Source organism: Leptodactylus fuscus, chromosome 6 (assembly GCF_031893055.1).
Source record: "Leptodactylus fuscus isolate aLepFus1 chromosome 6, aLepFus1.hap2, whole genome shotgun sequence".
NCBI classification, from domain to species: domain Eukaryota; kingdom Metazoa; phylum Chordata; class Amphibia; order Anura; family Leptodactylidae; genus Leptodactylus; species Leptodactylus fuscus.
Genome location: NC_134270.1, coordinates 20,315,962 through 20,340,909, shown reverse-complemented (window position 1 = coordinate 20,340,909; position 24,948 = coordinate 20,315,962). Strand labels below are relative to the sequence as shown.

At 39.1% G+C, this 24,948-nt stretch overlaps 1 protein-coding gene across 11 annotated transcripts in view; it reads right to left on the bottom strand.

Annotated features, from left to right (window-relative positions):
- Window positions 1-24,948, bottom strand: part of SHISA6 (shisa family member 6) — a 171,984-nt gene that overhangs the window by 37,929 nt on the left and 109,107 nt on the right. For 4 of the 11 annotated variants that reach the window (XM_075279445.1, XM_075279447.1, XM_075279446.1 and 1 more), the window contains one exon: window positions 13,185-13,268. The exons of the other annotated variants lie outside the window; for them this stretch is intronic. In XM_075279445.1, the coding sequence (XP_075135546.1) occupies window positions 13,185-13,268 (84 nt within the window). The remainder of the gene's footprint in view (window positions 1-13,184; window positions 13,269-24,948) is intronic. 11 annotated transcript variants of the gene reach the window in all.

Here is a 24,948-nt window from a genome sequence, read left to right as displayed (position 1 = left end):
CTGCTCCTATGTATAAGAATATAACTACTATAATACTACTCCCATGTACAAGAATATAATTACTATAATACTGCTCCTATGTACAAGAATATAACTACTATAATACTACTCCTATGTACAAGAATATAACTCCTATAATACTGCTCCTATGTACAAGAATATAACTCCTATAATACTGCTTCTATGTATAAGAATATAACTACTATAATACTGCTCCTACGTACAAGAATATAACTACTATAATACTGCTCCTATGTACAAGAATATAACTACTATAATACTGCTCCTATGTACAAGAATATAACTACTATAATACTGCTCTTATGTACAAGAATATAACTGCTATAATACTGCTCCTATGTACAAGAGTATAACTACTATAATACTGCTCCTATGTACTAGAGTATAGCTACTACTACAATACTGCCATTGAGTATAAAACGTTGCTGCTCTACAGTCAGGTTTACAATACCGTTCTGTACAGATAATCACTCATCCAGCAGGGGGCACTAACTCAGGAATATCTAGTGGGTTTGTCCAGAACTTTCTCAGTGAAGATATACTCTTAAACTAGGTCTTCACTATCTTGTAAGTGTCTGTCCACCCCTCTGCTGTACAGGTGCCTGTATAAGCTGTATTGTACTAGTGGTTACAGCTCAGTACACTGTGTAGTGGTGACTGGCGATGGTAATACAAAGAAATTGAATGGGACTTTGCAGTGCCTTTGCCTCCTTCTACACTGTGTACAGAGCCAGATAGTCCCAACCAGCAACTGTTCAGTGAGGATGGAGGAATCCTGTGACTATGGCTTTAGAAGAGCTGACTTCACCTATGTCTTGGAATGGTTACTCCATATTATGTAACAAGGTTTCTTTTACCACATGACCCTCATTGTCTTTGTCCTGTCTGGAAGTTTCTATGCTCACGGTCCGTTGTCTTCACAAGTCAAGGACAAACCTCCTACCTTGTAGCTAGAAGATTCCTGAAATTCAGCAAAGCAACTCCTGAACGATTCATCAACCTGCCACGGCCGGGCGCTATAAATAGCCAATCTTCTATTTTCCATGGATCTGGCTTTGATCAATTTTTCATCGACTTTACAAAAGCTGGAGATGCCGATGCCCTGAAGGACCATGGGATGAAACTCATGGCTGCTGGGCGTATTGAACCGGTCAGCGTGCAGAGACTTACAGATGGCTCTGTGATGGTGGGGGTGGTGGGGGGTAAGACTGGGCAGGTTGTAGTGTCCGGCACAATACACAGGGAACTGATAGAAACGTTTTCTAACCCTTTACATTGTGGATATTTCATGATGGGCTTCTGAGCCTTTAATAAGATTTGCTTCGCTGAGAGAATCTTACAGAGCCGACTAGAAGATCTCACAGGAAAAGGTTCTGCCTTAAGAAAGTAAAAAGTGACATTTCATCTTTCCAATTTCTTACAGGTTTTACGATTTTTTTCAATGTTTTTATTTCTTTCATTAAAACTCCAATTGTTTTAAATGAAAACATAACATGAAATATTAGAAGTGAAATATGGAGATGTTACAAACACTTTGCATTTTGCACTTCTTTCATTTGACATTTTGTAATTTGTTTTTACACCTTCTGATATCTGTATTATTGTGTAACTTTCACCTTCTGGTATCTGTATTATTGTGTAACTTTCACCTTCTTATGTGTGTTATATGTTCTATTGTATAATTTTCCCCTGCTGATATATGTTCTGTTGTGTAACTTCCACCGTCTGATGTGTGTTTTGTTTCTATTGGGTAGTTTTCAACTTCTGATAAGTATTTTTCTGTGTAATTTTACAATTCTTATATGTAATTTATGTTCAGTTGTGTAGCTTTCCCTTCTGATGTGTGTTCTGTTTCGATTGTGTAACTTTCACTTGCTGATATGTGTTTTATTTTCTATTGTGTAGCTTACAACTTTTGATATTTGTTCTCTGTTCTACTGTGTAACTTTTGCCTTCTGATGTGCGTTCTATTTTCTATTCTATAACTTTCACCTCCCGATGTGCATTCTGTGTCTATTGTGTAACTTCCACCTTCTGATATGTTTTATTGTGTAATTTTAACATTCTTATATGTGTTCTATGTTCTCTTGTGTATCTTTCACTTGCTGATATGTAGTATACTATGTTCTATTGTATAACTTTCACCTGGTGATCTGTGTTCTATCATATAACTTTCCCTTTCTGATATGACTTCTATCATATAACTTTCACATTATAATATGTGTTCTATTTTCTATTGTATAACTTTCACCTTCTGATTATGTAACTTTCACCTCCTGATGTGAGTTCTGTGTCTATTGTTTAACTTTCACCTTCTGATATATTTTTTATTGTGTAATTTTAAAATTCTTATATGTGTTCTATGTTCTCTTGTGTAACTTTCACTTGCTGATATGTAGTATACTATGTTCTATTGTATAACTTTCACCTGGTGATCTGTGTTCTGTGTTCTATCATATAACTTTCCCTTTCTGATATGACTTCTATCATATAACTTTCACATTATAATATGTGTTCTATTTTCTATTGTATAACTTTCACCTTCTGATTATGTAACTTTCACCTCCTGATGTGAGTTCTGTGTCTATTGTTTAACTTTCACCTTCTGATATATTTTTTATTGTGTAATTTTAAAATTCTTATATGTGTTCTATGTTCTCTTGTGTAACTTTCACTTGCTGATATGTAGTATACTATGTTCTATTGTATAACTTTCACCTGGTGATCTGTGTTCTGTGTTCTATCATATAACTTTCCCTTTCTGATATGACTTCTATCATATAACTTTCACATTATAATATGTGTTCTATTTTCTATTGTATAACTTTCACCTTCTGATTATGTAACTTTCACCTCCTGATGTGAGTTCTGTGTCTATTGTTTAACTTTCACCTTCTGATATATTTTTTATTGTGTAATTTTAAAATTCTTATATGTGTTCTATGTTCTCTTGTGTAACTTTCACTTGCTGATATGCAGTATACTATGTTCTGTTGTATAACTTTCACCTTCTGATTGTGTAACTTTCACCTCCTGATGTGTGTTCTGTGTTCTATTATGTAACTTTCCCTTTCTGATATGACTTCTATCATGTAACTTTCACCTTCTGACATGTGTTCTGTGTTTTGTTGTGTACCTTTCACCTTCTGATTTGTGTTCTATTTTCTATTTTGTAACGTTCGCTTCTGATTTGTGTTCTATAGGAGATAAAATATGGTTAGTTGAGACTTCCAAATCATTGCCTTGTTGTTATCTTTACGTATTTCACACATTCTAACATTTCTGGAATTGGGTTTGTAATTCATGAATACCAAACCATAAGTGATTGATTCCTACATTGTGGTTAGTCCCATGGCCCGTGTCCATAGGGTTCCATTGACCACCCTTGATTTCACTCATTGGCTCCAGTATCAGCACCAGCTATTGGGAGTATTAGGGGATTGAAGCCGATATTCTCAGGCACTCAGCTGCAAGAGCTTTCTGTTATCTTCTTATAGTGCACATAACCCGTAGTATAACCACAGGCCGGGTCACCCACCGAGCTTCTTCCTTGATCATTGTTCAGTGTTCCAAGCACTCACTTCCCCCCTTCTTAGGGACACATTTGATAACCTACAGAGTGCCCAGGGCAGTTTTTCTCTTCTAGGGCTAATGCTAAGCTTTTTATACTCCATTTCCCACCAGCACATACATTAGGGGGTCTCTCTAGTTTAGAATCTATACCTATTGTTCCATGCGTTGGCGGGAGCGTGGGCGTTAAGTGCTGCCGTCTTTAGTGTGGATCTAAATGCAATGGTTAAATATAAGTCGTTCTTTATATAAAACCTTAATTGCCTTAAAAATTTTGCATTTTAATATGTCACATTTTAATACTTTAAATATTACTTGAAATGTATTTCCAGGACTATTGAAACCAAAGCAGGAGGAGAAGTTAGCTACTTCCTGCGTCTCTCTGACTGAGGTCACCAGGGAGCTACAATGACCCATCCGTGTTAAAGAAGATTAGACTCTATACCCCACAAATATAGATACAATAACACCTGATGTGATTGACTGCCATGGAGAGCTAACAGAGGAAAGGGGAGGAGCCACTTAGTGACAGTTAAGGGAGCCCCATGATAGTTCATATGTCAGATAGCTACTTCCTGAAGTGTCATTGTGACTGAATGATGGACACCATAGAGAGGAGGAGGAGGAGGAGGACTCACTGAATGTTGGAACCAATATAGATCCAATACAGACAGCATAAACTCCAGCAACATAAAGGAGACACTTAAATGTTACCCTTCATATTACAGTATGTAATATCTCAGCTTTATCGCCATTAACACCCTGAGCCCATGATGGCGAACCTATGGCACACATGCCAGAGAAGGAAAGCAGAGCACTCTCTGTTGGCACCCGTGCTGTTGCTCTGATCGCTCACTAATGGGGAGTCCGGTACAGGATTCCCTGTTCGTGAGCAATTGCTGATTTCAGCTGCTTTCAATTGCATATACACCTGACAGCTGTCAGTGCAGGCCATGGGTCAGAGTGACTGCAGCCTAAACTGACTGCAGAGTGTGACTTCTGTCCCCGTGTAGGTGCGATGACGTAAGTCATCCGCATGTGCAGTAAGAAGAAAGAGGAAGATGCTTTTTATGGGACTACATACTGGGTAAGTAGCTTATACTACTGTGTGTGGGGGCCTACTGTGGAGCGTATAATATGGTGTGTGGTGGGGAGGCTATTGTGGAGCATATAATACTGTGTGTAGTGGGGGGCTATTGTGGAGCATATAATACTGTGTGGGGGAACTACTGTGGAGCATATACTACTGTGTGGGGGGACACTATGGAGCACATAATACTGTGTGTAGTGGGGGGCTATTGTGGAGGATATAATACTGTGTGAGGGAACTACTGTGGAGCGTATACTACTGTGTGGGGGACAATGTGGAGCATATAATACTGTGTGGGGGGACACTGGAGCATATAATACTGTGTGGGGGTACTGTGGAGCGTATACTACTGTGTGGGGGGACACTGTGGAGCATATAATACTGTGTGTGGAGGCCTATTGTGGAGTATGTAGTACTGTGTGTGGGGCCTATATTACTGTGTTGTGTCTCTGTGGAGTGTATAATACCATGTGTGGGCCCACTGTGGAGCATATAATACTGTGCGGGGGACACTATGGAGCATACAATACTGTGTGGGGTCTACTGTGAAACATATAGTACTGTGTGGAGGCCTCTCTGGAGCATTTAATATTGTGTGAAGGCCCCTGTAGAGCATTTAATACTGTGAAGGAGTCCACTGTGGAGCATATAATACGGTGTGTGGTAGGCAGGCTATTGTGGAGCATATAAGACTGTGTGTGAGGAGCTTACTGTAGAGCATATAATACTGTGTGCAGTGGAGGGCTATTGTGGAGCATATAATACTGTGTGTAGTGGGGGCTATTGTGGGGCATATAATACTGTGTGCGGGAACTACTGTGGAGCGTATACTACTGTGTGGGGGGACACTGTGGAGCGTATAATACTGTGTGAGGAGGCTATTGTGGAGCATATAAGACTGTGTGTGAGGAGCTTACTGTAGAGCATATAATACTGTGTGCAGTGGAGGGCTATTGTGGAGCATATAATACTGTGTGTAGTGGGGGCTATTGTGGAGCATATAATACTGTGTGGGAGGACTACTGTGGAGCGTATACTACTGTGTGGGGGACACTGTGGAGCATATAATACTGTGTGAGGAGGCTATTGTGGAGCATATAATACTGTGTGTAGTGGGGGGCTATTGTGGAGCATATAATACTGTGTGGGGGAACTACTGTGGAGCATATACTACTGTGTGGGGGGACACTATGGAGCACATAATACTGTGTGTAGTGGGGGGCTATTGTGGAGGATATAATACTGTGTGAGGGAACTACTGTGGAGCGTATACTACTGTGTGGGGGACAATGTGGAGCATATAATACTGTGTGGGGGGACACTGGAGCATATAATACTGTGTGGGGGTACTGTGGAGCGTATACTACTGTGTGGGGGGACACTGTGGAGCATATAATACTGTGTGTGGAGGCCTATTGTGGAGTATGTAGTACTGTGTGTGGGGCCTATATTACTGTGTTGTGTCTCTGTGGAGTGTATAATACCATGTGTGGGCCCACTGTGGAGCATATAATACTGTGCGGGGGACACTATGGAGCATACAATACTGTGTGGGGTCTACTGTGAAACATATAGTACTGTGTGGAGGCCTCTCTGGAGCATTTAATATTGTGTGAAGGCCCCTGTAGAGCATTTAATACTGTGATGGAGTCCACTGTGGAGCATATAATACGGTGTGTGGTAGGCAGGCTATTGTGGAGCATATAAGACTGTGTGTGAGGAGCTTACTGTAGAGCATATAATACTGTGTGCAGTGGAGGGCTATTGTGGAGCATATAATACTGTGTGTAGTGGGGGCTATTGTGGGGCATATAATACTGTGTGGGGGAACTACTGTGGAGCGTATACTACTGTGTGGGGGGACACTGTGGAGCGTATAATACTGTGTGAGGAGGCTATTGTGGAGCATATAAGACTGTGTGTGAGGAGCTTACTGTAGAGCATATAATACTGTGTGCAGTGGAGGGCTATTGTGGAGCATATAATACTGTGTGTAGTGGGGGCTATTGTGGAGCATATAATACTGTGTGGCGGGACTACTGTGGAGCGTATACTACTGTGTGGGGGACACTGTGGAGCATATAATACTGTGTGAGGAGGCTATTGTGGAGCATATAAGACTGTGTGTGGGCCTATACTACTGTGTTGTGTCTCTGTGGAGTGTATAATACCATGTGTGGGCCCACTGTGGAGCATATAATACTGAGAGGGAGGGGCACTGTGGAGCATACAATACTGTGTGGGGTCTACTGTGGAACATATAATACCGTGTGGAGGCCACTGTGGAACATATAATACTGTGTGGAGGCCACTGTGGAGGGCATTGCACTGTGTGAAGGCGACCCTGGGGGACAGATTTTACTGTGTGGGGGGGCCAATCACTATATATATCACACAGGATCTGTTTTGTAGCAGACATATAATATTAGTACAGGATGTAATTACATTGCACGGTCACTATAAAACAGATCCTGTGCAATGTAAATAGTGAACGTTAATTGTTCATAGCACCAAATGCAGAGTCCTGCACCTTTCAGTACAAAGTTGTTTCTATTATTGAAAGCTCAGTAAAGCCCCATTCACACGACTGTATTTGCGGGTCCGTAACTGTCTGCAATTATGGATCTGCACAGCATTAAGCTTATATTGCCGTGTTGGCATTTTGTGACAATTTAGTGGGCTTTGGGCTGCAGTTTGGGTACTCGGTCTCTAAAAAGTTTGCCATGACTGCCCTAAGCGATAGGACTGTGGGGGAGTCACCAAGCAGAAGGGTTAAAGGGATATTTCAGGTATTAGATAGGCCATGAAATTTGACAGGTAGGAGTCCATCTCCACCACCACCACCTAGCTGAGTAAAAGGGCTCTTCGCTGTTTCCCCAGTCACAGCGCTATACATACTGTTGTGGCTGTGTCTAGAACTGCAGCTCAGTCAAATTCAGTCACAGTCCCCTTGAACAGATGTGACCCCTTCGTAAAAGTTATCTTTGGTTCGGTGACAAATGTAAATCTCATTTGTATGTGTGTGACAACTTCACATCTACAGAACACAGAGTACAGCAACTGTTGTCATCCCCCCCCCGCCCCGAGCCATTCTCCTTTACTATGCAGTGAACCAAATCATATTTATGTTGGCGCTTGTTAAATAGAAGAACCTATGGACGGTACATTAGTGATTCTGTAGGAATTGCACATAAATAGTTGGATTGGCACATCCCGTTCTCATAAGTGGAGTTTCCCTTTAATTCTGAAAGGTGGGAGCGCTGTTCTTTTAAATGAGCCATGGGCTGTGTATTGTCTGCATTGCCCTGAATGCTGCTCGAACACGTTGCATTTACACTCTGGGTATTGTCTGTTTAGTCAGGCCGCGCACGCTTTGTTGCGGCTGTATAAATCCCTGCACACGTAGAGAATGCAGCCATTGACTTGCGCAGCTATCAGGACCTTCTGTACTTTACTTAATTGAATTGCTCCTTCGATGGGGATTTCTTCTCGTACGGGTGATAGCAGCGGGAAAAAAATTAGATAAATGCAAAATGATTTTTCTCAGGGAGAAGGGAAAAAAAATCACTGAAGCTGAGCAAAGGAATATTCAATATGAACCCAGACAATAGGAAGAGAAACGCAACAGGCGGCTGTCATCTGGCATTATGGTTAACGTCATGCGCAGAGTGCCGAAGAGCGACGTGGAGGCCGCAGTCCTGCCAATACCGCTACATGTCAACTGTCAAGCAGATGCGTCCGCGTGACACATACACATGCCAAAACATTTCCCAGAAACCTCAGCATGTCATGTGGCCATTAACCACAGCCCAAAATCATCAGCTAGAATATGTAATATAGATGGTGAAAGTCAGGGATGTACCTGCGGACGATGGAAAAGTATATAGGGGCAGTATTATAGTAGTTATATTCTTGTACATAGGAGCAGTATTATAGTAGTTATATTCTTGTACATAGGAGCAGTATTATAGTAGTTATATTCTTGTACATAGGAGCAGTATTATAGTAGTAATATTCTTGTACATAGGAGCAGTATTATAGTAGTTATATTCTTGTACATAGGAGCAGTATTATAGTAGTTATATTCTTGTACATAGGAGTAGTATTATAGTAGTTATATTCTTGTACATAGGAGCAGTATTATAGTAGTTATATTCTTGTACATAGGAGCAGTATTATAGTAGTTATATTCTTGTACATAGAAGGTAGTATTATAGTAGTTATATTCTTGTACATAGGAGCAGTATTATAGTAGTTATATTCTTGTACATAGGGGCAGTATTATAGCAGTTATATTCTAGTACATAGGAGCAGTATTATAATATATTATATTATATTATAATATATATTCTTGTACAAAGGGGGCAGTATTATAGTAGTTATATTCTTGTACACAGGAGCAGTATTAGGCCTAGTTCACACGGAGTTTTTTGGATCGGAACCTGAGGCGAAGGCTGCCTCAGGTTCCGATCCATAAAACGTGTTGCGGAACTGAAAGCCGGTGCACGGCACCGGCTTCCAGCTGCGCACCTGCCTCCGGATCAGGCTCAATGAATGGGCCGAGTCCGGAAGAGGGTGTGTCTTCAGGCTGACTCGCGAGGCGACTCGGCCGAAGAATGAACACCTCGCTTCTTTTTTCCGGGAGGCGGAAGAAACGGCTCCCGGAAAAAGCTCCTACGCAGCTCCCATTGATTTCAATGGGAGCCGTCTTTTTGGTCCGGGTTTTGAGGCGTTTACGGCCTCAAAACCCTGATCAAAAAACTCAGTGTGAACTAGGCCTTATAATAGTTATATTCTTGTATATAGGGGCAGAATTATAGTAGTTATATTCTTGTACATAGGAGCAGTATTATAGTAGTTATATTCTTGTACATAGGAGCAGTATTATAGTAGTTATATTCTTGTACATAGGAGCAGTATTATAGTAGTTATATTCTTGCACATAGGAGTAGTATTATAGTAGTTATATTCTTGTACATAGGAGCAGTATTATAGTAGTTATATTCTTGTACATAGGAGTAGTATTATAGTAGTTATATTCTTGTACATAGGAGCAGTATTATAGTAGTTATATTCTTGTACAAAGGGGGCAGTATTATAGTAGTTATATTCTTGTACATAGGAGCAGTATTATAGTAGTTATATTCTTGTACATAGGGGCAGTATTATAGTAGTTATATTCTTGTACATAGGAGCAGTACTATAGTAGTTATATTCTTGTACATAGGAGCAGTATTATAGTAGTTATATCCTTGTACATAGGAGCAGCATTATAGTACTTATATTCTTGAACATAGGGGCAGTATTATAGTAGTTATATTCTTATACATAGGAGCAGTATTATAGTAGTTATATTCTTGTACATAGGAGCAGTATTATAGTAGTTATTTTCACTCCACTGCCTCTCTGTGACTGAGGATACAGCACGATTCTATTCAGGTTAATTATAATAATACAGGACTGTATATATACTGCTCCCTTAAGGACCATTACCCTCTTTATCTCCATCCGTCTTCTCCACCATGACGTGTGCTGATTATGTAAATGCACAAGGCTTTTAGATACTTGTCTTCTGCTAAGTATGAACAGTTTCTGACAATAATTGTCCCGTATTTATTTCAGCGCTTCCCACTATCTTTACAGCTATTAGAACCACAATAATTATTGATTGCATAATATAGGAAATGGAAACCTTAAAGGCTACCTTAGAGTTTCACCAAAAGTTTATATGTTTGCAGGGCCTTGTTGGGCAGCCTGTACTCTGGCTGCAATGCCTTTATACATGGTTTCCTCTCAGATTTTCTGATTCTAATAACCCCATTATGAATGTAGCACATTGTGCATTTCTCCCTGAAGCAGTGGGCGTGTACAGTACAGAGCAGTCTGCCCCTACCTCATCCATTATTACTATTACTTGTATTTTTTTAATGGAATTTTGCCAAAAGTAACTGTAAAATAGCAGACAAGTAACTGAGAAATCCTCCAGTACCATAATAAAGGAAATTAATGGACACTGAACTGCAAATCAGGTTAGGATGCAACTAAAAAGATACCTGACACAAAAAATGAGAATACTGGGCACAGTCAGAAAAGCTGCTTACTATCTATGACCTACATCCCATCAGCAATAATACAAGCAACTAGTCAGACATAGATAGAAACATATTCTCCTTACACTAATTGTACAAGAATATAACTACTATAATACTACCCCTATGTACAAGAATATAACTACTATAATACTGCTCCTATGTACAAGAATATAACTACTATAATACTACCCCTATGTAAAAGAATATAACTACTATAATACTACCTCCTATGTACAAGAATATAACTACTATAATACTACCTCCTATGTACATAATATAACTACTATAATACTGCTCCTATGTACAAGAATATAACTACTATAATTCTGCTCCTTTGTACAAGAATATAACTACTATAATACTGCTCCTATGTACAAGAATATAACTACTATAATACTTCTCCTATGTACAAGAATATAACTACTATAATACTGCTCCTATGTACATAATATAACTACTATAATACTGCCTCCTATGTACAGGAATATAACTACTATAATACTGCCTCCTATGTACAAGAATATAACTACTATAATACTGCTCCTATGTACATAATATAACTACTATAATACTGCCTCCTATGTACAGGAATATAACTACTATAATACTGCCTCCTATGTACAAGAATATAACTACTATAATACTTCTCCTATGTACAAGAATATAAATGCTATAGTACTACCCCCATGTCAAAGAATATACATACTATAATACTGCTCCTATGTACAGGAATATAACTACTATAATACCGTCCCTATGTACAAGAGTATGACTACTATAATACTACTCCTATGTACAAGAATATAACTACTATAATACTGCCTCCTATGTACAAGAATATAACTACTACAATACTACCTCCTATGTACAAGAATATAACTACTATAATACGACTCCTATGTACAAGTATATAACTACTATAATACTGCTCCTATGTACAAGAATATAACTACTATAATACTGCCCCCTATGTACAAGAATATAACTACTATAATACTACTCCTATGTACAAGAATATAACTACTATAATACTACTCCTATGTACAATAAGATAACTGCTTTAATACTGCCTCCTATTTACAAGGATGTAACTACTATAATACTGCTCCTATGTACACACATATAACTACTATAATGCTGCCTCCTATGTACAAGAAGATAACTACTATAATACTGCCCTCTATGTACAAGAATATAACTACTATAATACTGCCCCTATGTACAAAAATATAACTACTATAATACTGCCCTCTATGTACAAGAATACAACTACTATAATACTATCCCCTATGTACAAGAATATAACTACTATAATACTGCTCCTATGTACAAGAATATAACTACTATAATACTGCCTCCTATGTACAAGAATATAACTACTATAATACTGCTCCTATGTAGAAGAATATAACTACTATAATACTGCCCTCTATGTATAATAATATAACTACTATAATACTGCTCCTATATACAAGAATATAACTACTATAATACTGCTCCTATGTTCAAGAATATAACTACTATAATACTACTCCTAGGTACAAGAATATAACTACTATAATACTGCTCCTATGTACAAGAATATAACTACTATAATACTGCTCCTATGTACAAGAATATAACTACTATAATACTACTCCTATGTACAAGCATATAACTACTATAATACTACTCCTATGTACAAGAATATAACTACTATAATACTGCCCCTATGTACAAGAATATAACTACTATAATACTACCTCCTATGTTCAAGAATATAACTACTATAATACTGCCCTCTATGTATAAAAATATAACTACTATAATACTACCCCCTATGTATAAGAATATAACTACTATAATATTACTGATATGTATAAGATGTTATGCACTGTATGTCTATCCTCCCCACCCTCACATTAAGAACATGTGATTTGCTGCTAGGAGATGATGTGACTGAGTTTATCCTTATTGGGTTATTCTTATCTAAACAAATCTCTTCTAAGGAATAAATGCTGCGTAATACCGGCCATGCGGACATAAGATGGGTAAGTAGTGCCGCTATACACAGTTACCCTTCACCACTACACTTTCCATTCACCTCTAAGGGACTTATGGAATCAGTATAGATTGATACTGCTCACCTCTCCTTCCGGTCAGTACTTGGAAGTTATTTCCATCTTGTTAGAAATTTGTTGAGCTATGAAATCCCTTTAAGTAGGGCAGCCATTTTGTTACCCCCCCACGATTACAGATTATATATGGTGTCTGCAGTTCTGTTTCTATTCCCCCCTCCCACGTTTTGCTGCAGATAACATCACTTTTCCTCCCCTCTCCTCGTAGTTGTATCCCTGCTATTACAATTGAGTTCAGAATATTCTTGGTTTTCCAGCCTCTGTTGTATGAATGGGCACCCGGTGCCCACTTACCCGTCTTTTCTTGAGTCTTGAGCGCCTCCCGTCTGCAGCTTCTGATGACATCAGGACTCCAGTGGGCAAATCCTGCCGCTCCCGCTGCAGATAAAAATACAGATAAATTCTCACAGACGGTGCTCCGATTCAACTTGAATCAGACAACCATCGTGAAGTCCCAAATCTGACATGGAAGGTGGTGGATGGAGCACTAGACAACACTGGACACTGGGGCACCTACACAGATATTATTACGCTAAAGGTCAATACACACAGTGATCATACAGAAAGGGAGAACGCCACAGACCCTTAAAGTGTACCTATAGCCTTTACAAGGAAGGGGGGCTTGTGACATCACACCTCATATCGGAAGAAACCTACCTAAGACATCGATCCCACCTACAGAATATCCCCCACCGCATTGTGTAGGCGACAAGTACGCTTTAAGGCTAGCAGAACCGGTGGACGGGTTAATATCATGCATTAGAATTCACTTCTCGTTCTCCAAGGAAATGAAAAAGAACACAAAGAACACTTACGAGTTTACCAAAATCAACAAACCACCTATTTTGAGGACACGTCAAAATTCATTCTTCTACTAAGTTATGCTATGTCCTTACTCCAGTCACGTCTAAAGCTGCATTTAGAGTTCTACTGGCTTCCTGTAAGCATTGGGACCTCCTGAGCTCACTCAGTGTTAACAGAGTCCAATTGGAGGCCAGACACTACTCAGATGGTGGAATCAGGATTTGCTTTTGATGTGATCATCAACGTTGGAGTAGAAGACGTAAAGTATCTCAAGATCAGTAGGAGGCGAGTAAAGCAAAGTAAAAAAAAAGTATATGGAGTGTTGGTCAACTGGATTCCTTGGCTTATCCAAAGAGAAAGTTGTTGGCCGATGGCCACCCTGTACTGATAAAACATCTCAACAAGTCCATTAACCACTTCAATGGAGGAACCTATAAATTGCTCATTCTGGGCTTAGGAGTCCAGAGGGCGGTCTTACCCAGAAGGCGGTCTTACTCACAGTGAGGGGCACCGCCCACTGGAATTCTAACCTCATAATGAGCAGAGTTTTGGTCAATAAATAACAAGTTCTACTGAATCTTTTCTCACATTACTATATATCAATCTATTCAGCTCCTCCGGCTCTATAAGCTGCCACCTTGCAGATCGGAATGGAATGAACATTCAATGTGATACATTCCCTTTAAGTCTCCTTTTCAAAATACATTCTGCAATGTTTCTACAATCTTCTGCTTCCAGGGGGCCCAAGTGAGACAACAGGGATAGGTAGTCTACAGGGTGGTCCGAAGGTCTAGAGATACATGAGTAAATGGAAAATGGTGGTTGGGAAAGCCATCCAGTGTTCTGCTAAGGGAATAGGGGCAAATCTGTGTGGGGCAGTGTCCAACATGGTGGCCAGCAATCTAATGTGTATGGGAGTACCCAATTCTCCTTCAAGGGCAGGTGTCAGGGAAGGATCTGGCTGTTGGATTTCAACACATCTCGCAACGCCTTCCTCTTCTCTGCCCATTCAGAACTTGTTTGCGTCGAACATGCGAGGGGTTGGAGTGTATAGTCGTTCACTGAATGAGCGTTTGGTCAATGACATTCTGGAGTGTATGGCAAGTGTAACCGATTACTTATATATCAGCCCACATAGATCCTAGTGGCGAGTGGTTACCACCAAAGATAGCTCCAAATGGGGTTACCTTCTACTAGACCTTTGGGATCCTCTTGTTGGGAAGGACCTTTACAGGGTCAGAGTCTGGGCCATCTGGTATCCTGTTGGGTCAGTCCAACCCTGAGCTAAAGGATGGTCAAATGGATGGTGAATTGATTGGTTGGCCAGATTGTATCCACTCGCCAAAGAAGATCCTCCTTTCCTGAGTGGTAGTCACTTAAAGAAAGTCTACGAAACTCAGACAATTACTCTAGTGAGCACAAAGCTGAACTTTCTACGACCACACGTGGTGGTCACTTTGGCTTTAAGACAAGACATCGCCTGAACTATAACAGCCATCAGAATACCTTGGTGGAGCTGTAAGAAGAGCCGGCTTCTAATATAAATAAGGCATCATTATACCGTGTCTATGGGGTGATTGCTCTAGAGTTAGACTTTAGCTCTTACAATTTGCTAGGAAACTACATGTCCTGATGATTTCAGACCTCCCTCTCCAGCCAAGATCTTTCTATAATTAATAGGATTGCTGCCGAGCCTTCTCTAATTGGTGTAACACCCACCAAGCTCCTGCAGATTGTTAGCAGTAGATACTAATAAACCAGGTAACAATAGATGAAAATTGCGCGTTTCTCCCCAAATCTTGACTAATCAGCGTATCTCGACTCCGTTCTGCTGCACACACAGTGGGATTTCACTTGTTATGGCGGTGGAGTGGACTTTTTAATGAAAACCATTAGAATAAAATGTTTAAATATTTCATTACGGGAGAAATTTTAATTTCTTTTACACAACAAAAATAAAATTAAGAGGAAGGTTGTCGATAAGGTTTACGGTGTAAAGGAGAGGACTAAGATTCCAGGGTAAGGATGCTCAAGGAGTGAGTCGGCTCGAATGTATATGTGGCATGTTAGTGCCTACAATTTTTCGATTCCAACCTGGCCTGGGATGTCTAGTAGATCTCGGTCATGTCCACCCAGACATATAGACCTTTGATGTTTACATAGTTACATAGTGGATGAGGTTGGATGAAGACATCAGTCCATCAAGTCCAACCTATAACCCTACAATCCCTACAGTGTTGATCCAGGGGAAGGCAAAAAACCCCATGAGGCTCAAGCCCCCATTTCAGGCGAAAAAAATTCCTTCCCGACTCCAATCTGGCAGTCAATATAAAAACACTGGATCAACGTGTCCTTAAAATATAGAGTCCATCACCTGTTATATTTTTCTCTTCAAGAAAGGCGTCCAGGCCCTCCACGTTACTTTTGGTAGAACTTCTATCCTTTCGTGCAGGAACCTCTGAGTAAATTTGGGAACCCAATACATCTGTACTGGGAAATTCCCTACTGTTCCACGAAACCTTATCTATTCAATACTGCCCATAATAACCAATGACCAAACCCTATATAACGATTACCATATGGACTACCGTATCAGAGCCAAAAGTAGTGAGTCATGGGTCTACAATTCCAGTAGAGAAGACAAGACCAGAAGTTGGTCGATCACATGTAAGAGGTAAGTTAGTGGATTTCCACCAATTTTCCTCATGGCTATGGGAATAAACTAAATTGGGAGATGGGATAATACTGGTTGCACCTAAACCCCATCATGAAATCACTGTGGTCACCACCCACTGAAATAATAGGTCTTGATGGTCACCAATATATTTGTGTTGAGGATACTGAAGAAGACTTACAAAACTATTGATCAGTAACATCTCACCAAGACCCAAAAATGACCTTGAAAAAGTCATCTGTAGTAGCCGAGCACATGGAGAGGACCTATAGAAATAGTTAATATAGAGGTCCCTCTAATGGATAGGTATAAAAATATGGTAAAATAATAAATTGGTCACCCCTCAACCAGTCAACCAAAGTATGAGTTGAGGCTCTTGAGGTCTTCTGTATGTGATAGGCCCATGGAACGCCCCACTGAGCACGTCTGTATTGTCATCAAACTGAATACGGCCCCAAGGAACCAACTGAGCCCGGATGGAAGGCTTCACACTGGTTTTGTTTGATTGCTGTTGTGCTTGGCAATTATGAAGCTTTGATTAATAAAACATAATTAGCAAATGTTACTTTGTGGAATACCGGAAAAAAATAAAGTGAATTAATTAAGTTATACAAGGAAGTTTAATTATGGACAGCAGTTATTTATTGTACCCTATAGAAGTAACGAAGGAGGTGTTCAATATATGGTACTCTGGACAGAAGAAGGAAGATGACACTAAGATCAATAGTAGTTATATTATAGGGGCAGTATTATAGTAGTTATATTCTTATACATAGGAGCAGTATTATAGTAGTTATATTCTTGTACATAGGGACAGTATTACAGTAGTTCTATTCTTGTACATAGGAGCAGTATTATAGTAGTTATATTCTTGTATATAGGAGCAGTATTATAGTAGTTATATTCTTGTACATAGGAGCAGTATTATAGTAGTTATATTCTTGTACATAGGGACAGTATTATAGTTGTTATATTCTTGTAGATAGGAGCAGTATTATAGTAGTTATATTCTTGTACATAGAAGGCAGTATTATAGTAGTTATATTCTTGTAGATAGGAGCAGTATTATAGTAGTTATATTCTTGTACATAGAAGGCAGTATTATAGTAGTTATATTCTTGTACATATGAGGTAGTATTATAGTAGTTATATTCTTGTACATAGGAGGCAGTATTATAGTAGTTATATTCTTGTACATAGGAGCAGTATTATAGTAGTTATATTCTTGTACATAGGAGCAGTATTATAGTAGTTATATTCTTGTAGATAGGAGCAGTATTATAGTAGTTATATTCTTGTACATAGTAGTATTATAGTAGTTATATTCTTGTACATATGAGCAGTATTATAGTAATTATATTCTTGTACATAGGAGTAGTATTATAGTAGTTATATTCTTGTACATAGGAGGCAGTATTATAGTAGTTATATTCTTGTGCATAGGAGCAGTATTATAGTAGTTATATTCTTGTATATAGGAGGCAGTATTATAGTAGTTATACTCTTGTGCATAGGAGTAGTATTATAGTAGTTATATTCTTGTACATAGGAGCAGTATTATAGTAGTTATATTCTTGTACATAGGGACAGTATTATAGTTGTTATATTCTTGTAGATAGGAGCAGTATTATAGTAGTTATATTCTTGTACATAGAAGGCAGTATTATAGTAGTTATATTCTTGTAGATAGGAGCAGTATTATAGTAGTTATATTCTTGTACATAGAAGGCAGTATTATAGTAGTTATATTCTTGTACATATGAGGTAGTATTATAGTAGTTATATTCTTGTACATAGGAGGCAGTATTATAGTAGTTATATTCTTGTACATAGGAGCAGTATTATAGTAGTTATATTCTTGTACATAGGAGCAGTATTATAGTAGTTATATTCTTGTAGATAGGAGCAGTATTATAGTAGTTATATTCTTGTACATAGTAGTATTATAGTAGTTATATTCTTGTACATATGAGCAGTATTATAGTAATTATATTCTTGTACATAGGAGTAGTATTATAGTAGTTATATTCTTGTACATAGGAGGCAGTATTATAGTAGTTATATTCTTGTGCATAGGAGCAGTATTATAGTAGTTATATTCTTGTATATAGGAGGCAGTATTATAGTAGTTATACTCTTGTGCATAGGAGTAGTAATATAATAGTTATATTCTTGGACATAGGAGTAGTATTATAGTAGTTATATTCTTGTACATAGGAGCAGTATTATAGTAGTTATATTCTTGTACATAAGAGTAGTATTATAGTAGTTATATTCTTGTACATAGGAGCAGTATTATAGTAGTTATATTCTTGTACATAGGAGCAGTATTATAGTAGTTATATTCTTGTACATAGGAGCAGTATTATAGTAGTTATATTCTTGTACATAGGAGCAGTATTATAGTAGTTATATTCTTGTACATAGGAGTAGTATTATAGTAGTTATATGCTTGTACATAGGAGCAGTATTATAGCAGTTATATTCTTGTACATAGGAGCAGTATTATAGTAGTTATATTCTTGTACATAGGAGCAGTATTATAGTAGTTATATTTTTGTACATAGGGGGCAGTATTATAGTAGTTATATTGTGAATAGAGGGTAGTACGGAGCAGTAGTCACTTCCCTTCCCCCAGCAGCTCATTTAGAGTACATTGCACAGGAATGATGATGAGCGCAGGAAAAATCTCTCAAGGCAAAGTGGAAACAAAATCTGTGCTTTATCCTGAGGCATAATGGTAAAAGCAATCAGAATTAAACATTTTTTAGATAGACCTATTTTCATTATGTCTTCTGTAATCTTTCTCTCTATACATGTATAGTAGTTAGCATTGTGTAATTTTCTTTTCATCTTCTGGTAGTTTCTGAGATAAGGTCCCCATGTCTGGTTAAATGTAGGTGTCCTTCTCGGTGACCTGGGCCAGGAGGGCTTAAAAGCAGCAGCTAAATCTTCCGATTGCCTTTCCCATCATGAAGCTTAATATGTAATATATACAGTAAGCCGGTTCTTAATGAGTGTAGAAATGGAAGGTTTAAGCCCCTGTACAATGAACTGCGCCACCGAAGGTTTAAGTCCAAGCTCTCATGTGTGTCACTGTAATCCTCCCGAGTGATTGGATAGGAAAAAAATAGCGTGTTTAGAGGGACGAGGGCAAGTGAATAATAAAACACAGCTTGTAGCAATGCCTGGAGCGCTCACTAAACTGCAGTCCCTGCTTCCCAAAATGGACTTGGTAAAGCACAATTTATCTTAACCCCTTGTGAAGGGTGCTGGCCAAAGCCAGGAGTATCTGGCTCTTCAACAAGTTTCCTTTAGGGTTCAATGTCATTGCTCGGCCATCTTGCATTTAGAACTCAAAAAATTACTCAAACCTTCTTCCTTGTCCGATAAACGTGTTACTCTCTGGAAAGGGATCGTCATCAAATATCTCCTTGTCTAGGGGGTCGTCCACCCAGGATGGAAGATCTTTGTCCTAACCCAGTTTTGTATACTGGAAGGACAATGACAATACATGGTATCCAGATGGGTTTCATGATTTCAAAAACAGTTGATGGTGGATTTATGATGATCCCGTCGTTCCTGTTCCCAAGCTTTCCAGGTCTCTGCTGGTTTGCACTTCCCAGTTCCTCCTAACATTCAGAAGACTAATCCAATCATAGACCAAGGTAGTGGCGATGGGAGAATCCGGGAAGTATCAAAAGTCGAGATTTCATTTTTTATTCCATTGTGATTGTTTAATCCTGAGTAACCTCTTCCTATTGGGAACTGGGATCTATATTTTGGATTACCCAATACTTGGTGAGGGATCAAAGAAAACTCATAGGGATTGGGTTGATAAATGTGCCAACCTAAGGGTGTCCTATAAGTCCTAACTAGTTCTGGGCAAACTGGTATATAATAAACTGGGTTGGTTATGAACTGTTAAAAAAATTTCCAAAAATTTTGGGTTATATGGAACTAAAAGGTTTGGGTTCTCCTCGCATGGATCTAGAGTGGGGTTGAGGAACATGTAAGATGACCTTGAAGAGACCACTTTTCTGGAGACACAACAACACTTCCAGTTGGAATAGAACAACTTTGGTCTAGAACCTCGATTATATGTGTGAGACTAATATTACATCTATGGGTTCATCTCTTCTCTCTATGGGTGGGCTCAGCCTTTGCGGATGTCCACTTTCTATCCACCAAGCCATGGTAACAAAAAGAAACTGGGATTGAGGAGCTGGCTATATATTGAGACTTTTGTTACTGTGACCCTAATGAACGAGTCTTGGTTTGACCCTTTACACCTACAACATATCATGTCCAACTTGAAAACACCCAGAACGGGAATTATTCCAAATGAAAGGGGGTCATTTTTGCTGACTCCGTAGGGTTCTTGTGTTTGTATACATGCCCAGCCCGAACAATAGGTATCTAACTACAGCTTGAGGAACCTACAGAGTGACCCCCAAGGGAATGGTTATCATGGAAACAGCTTGTAATACACAGGCAATTACCTATGTGCCCACACGGGACACGTAGAGCAAGATTTATGTACCGAGGGGTCAATAGGACATCAATAATGTAAGTACATGATAATGAACAAAAAGCGAATTTATGAAGAGGTCAACCATGGTGAAGGAAAGCTTCTCCAATCTATATCCTGACAGTCCATGCTAATATTTTGAGTCACCTTCCTACAGGTTTACAGGATTGTCAGGGGAGGCCTTTGGATGTTTTCCAACAAGGAACATAACGTAGGCTGCACCACCGAGACATTGTTCTAATTTATGCCAGATGTTAAGCGATTCCTTCCCACGTTGTGCTGGTTGATGCCCAGTGAAAGATTACGTGGCGGCAATTTTATTAATCATACAAATGATCTGCTCAGCGTCTCCATGATGTTTTTGGAAGGAAGCCAGCTGATGTATTAGAATCCACACGACTCCATCTCCAAGTCTTATCCTTCGCTCCCATCTTGTAATTACTTCAGATAAAGGAAATTTCCCAAGGCACTTCAGACCCTGAACCTTTCCTAGGCTGCTCCCGACCCTGATATACCCAATGTGAGGAAGATTATAACCCCCTATGGAACGTGTGACTCCCCAGCTGTTGTGAAAGTACAACTCCCGGGGTGTCCTGACAGCAGGCAGATGTCGTGTTATGTTGAGAGTTATAGTTCTCATATCGCTCGATGGCCTCAGGTTGTCAGCATCTGTAGTTTCCGAATAGCAATACAGTATAGTATATACCAGGGGTGAACCTACCTTTTTTGCCGCCCGAGGCGGATGTCAGAAAGCCGCGGGGGCGGAGCGAAGGGGGGCATGGCGGAGCGGCATTAGCAGGTAGAGAGCAGGCAGGGAGAGGACCTGCTCTCTGCCTGAGCGTCAGGGGAGGCCGCTGGAGCAGCGCTGCGACCACAGGGCCTCCCCAATCCACCGCTCGCTTCCTGTGCCGGGCTGCCGAGACGGTGACAGCTTGTCCTGGACTGGCTTAGGTAAGCAAAAATGCTTATGGTCGCCTCAGGTTGCCTCATGGGAGGTGCGGCGCTGGTATATACCATACAATGTCGGAAAACTACCGTATAGAACAATAAGTGTGAGGTCACACCTATCAGATACGGTTCAGATTTGCAGTATATAACAATAGTAGTAAAGGTGATGAGATTTTGACAACTTCCATCCCAACCAATGGAGCAGGTCAGGTTTCCTTTCTTTCCAGCAGTCTCCTCTTTTACAACAAAGGCAGGATTACAATAGAAGATAACACCTCCATAGGTGATACCACTAAGTCATCATTACTGACAATAGATGATGTCACGGTTTATCTCCTCCCCGTCCCTACACAGAACATGCAAAACTCTCCCATAAAACTCAAATAGTTGGCTGCAGACCAGGGGTAGGGAACCTTGCCTCTTTAACTGCTGTGAAACTACAACTCCCATCATGCTCCATTCACTTCCATGGGAGTTCCAAGAACAGCAGAGCAAGTGTGCATGCTGGGAGTTGTAGTTTTGCAACCCTATCCCTGCCCTAGACTATTGCTGCCTATGGCCAGGACTATGCAGTAAAACACATCACTAAATGCTGTTATCAGAAAGGATCAGGCAAGATGGCCCGCGCCATAATCATACACCAAAAAAAGAATAAAAAAAACTACAATCAGAGAATAAAAAGAGATTTCTTTAGATTTAACATATGATTTTAATAAATAAAAAAATTGGCAACAAATTCTTTTAAAAGAGCTGATCGGTGGGGGTGCCGGGTATCAGATCCCCATAGTTATAGAAGATGTAAGAACAGGTCCTCAATATCAGAGTCCTGGAAAATTCTTCAATTACATTTACATGGAGAATCTGAACTTTTGACAAGTTTTTAAAGTTCTTTGGAGGAATTGAAGGTAAGTGAGAGATAAATGGGATGAGGAGAACGCTGAGGCCCCCACACGTCAAACAACATAGCGGCCGCTGCCGAGATCTGTGACAGCAGCTGAGCCGACGGGAACAAGATGAAGAAAGTTGGAAAGAAATCCACTCATGGAAAGCGTATCTGACGTGATGGGCACGTGGCGGGGAGCAGAGGTGTCAATCACCATCTTATCTCTCTAAAGCTTCTCCATTACAGGTCAGGAGCAGGGGCAGAATCTCATCCTGGGACGTTATCCGCAGCCTCAGTCTATCGGCAGGGGGTGGGAGGGGGAGGGGAACCAAAATCGATTCAGATAAACAATCATGGTCCAAAGCAATTCCAGTATATCGCAGTGTCTTAGACTATTACCAGAAGTTGTCAGACTTGCCGGCCGCTTCCAGTAAGTTTGTTGTGTGGTTAAAATGTGCAGAAGCATTCATTTCCAAAAAAGAAAGGGTCAAGATATGAGTCAACGCCGTATAAAAATAGTCACGACGAGCAGCCACCGCCTCGTAGCAAAGGTGCAGAAGCTCACAGGCGAATAAACAAGATCTTGGCAAGATTTCTCCTGTGCTCCTTGTCGCCCCCTGCTGAGTAATGTATTTTGTATGAGTAGATGCCAAGAGGAGCGAAGATGTTGCCAACTGCTCTGGGCATATTTCTAGCCTGCAAATGTGTTTTAACATTTGCGAGACCATTGTCCAAACTAAGCTGAACAAAATCACTAAAGCTGAATTTATATTGCAGTTGTTATCCTGGTGAATATATATCATACATATAATACTTTACAGAGTCGGTACAGAAGAAACCCATAAAAACTAGACTGAGTGGTATACTTTCTATTTTTTTTTTATTTAACTTCAAAATTTATGGCTATATCCCTTACCATTGTTATACAGTAGCATATGATATGTATGCACAAGAATATAACTACTGTAATACTGCTCCTATGTACAAGAATATAACTACTGTAATACTGCTCCTATGTACAAGAATATAACTACTATAATACTGCTCCTATGTACAAGAATATAACTACTATAATACTGCTCCTATGTACAAGAATATAACTACTATAACACTGTCCCCTATGTACAAGAATATAACTACTATAATACTCTCCTATGTACAAGAATATAACTACTGTAATACTGCTCCTATGTACATTAATATAACTACTATAATACTGTCCCTATGTACAAGAATATAACTACTATAATACTGCTCCTATGTACAAGAATATAACTACTATAACACTGTCCCCTATGTACAAGAATATAACTACTATAATACTGCTCCTATATACAAGAATATAACTACTATAATACTACTCTTATGTACAAGAATATAACTACTATAACACTGTCCCCTATGTACAAGAATATAACTACTATAATACTACTCTTATGTACAAGAATATAACTACTATAATACTGCCTCCTATGTACAAGAATATAACTACTATAATACTGCTCCTATGTACAAGAATATAACTACTATAATACTTCTCCTATGTACAAGAATATAACTACTATAATAATGCTCCTATGTACAAGAATATAACTACTATAATACTACCTCCTATGTACAAGAATATAACTACTATAATACTACCTCCTATGTACAAGAATATAACTACTATAATACTACCTCCTATGTACAAGAATATAACTACTATAATACTACTCTTATGTACAAGAATATAACTACTATAATACTGCCTCCTATGTACAAGAATATAACTACTATAATACTGCTCCTATGTACAAGAATATAACTACTATAATAATGCTCCTATGTACAAGAATATAACTACTATAATACTGCTCCTATGTACAAGAATATAACTACTATAATACTACCTCCTATGTACAAGAATATAACTACTATAATACTTCTCCTATGTACAAGAATATAACTACTATAATAATGCTCCTATGTACAAGAATATAACTACTATAATACTACCTCCTATGTACAAGAATATAACTACTATAATACTACCTCCTATGTACAAGAATATAACTACTATAATACTACTCTTATGTACAAGAATATAACTACTATAATACTGCCTCCTATGTACAAGAATATAACTACTATAATACTGCTCCTATGTACAAGAATATAACTACTATAATACTTCTCCTATGTACAAGAATATAACTACTATAATAATGCTCCTATG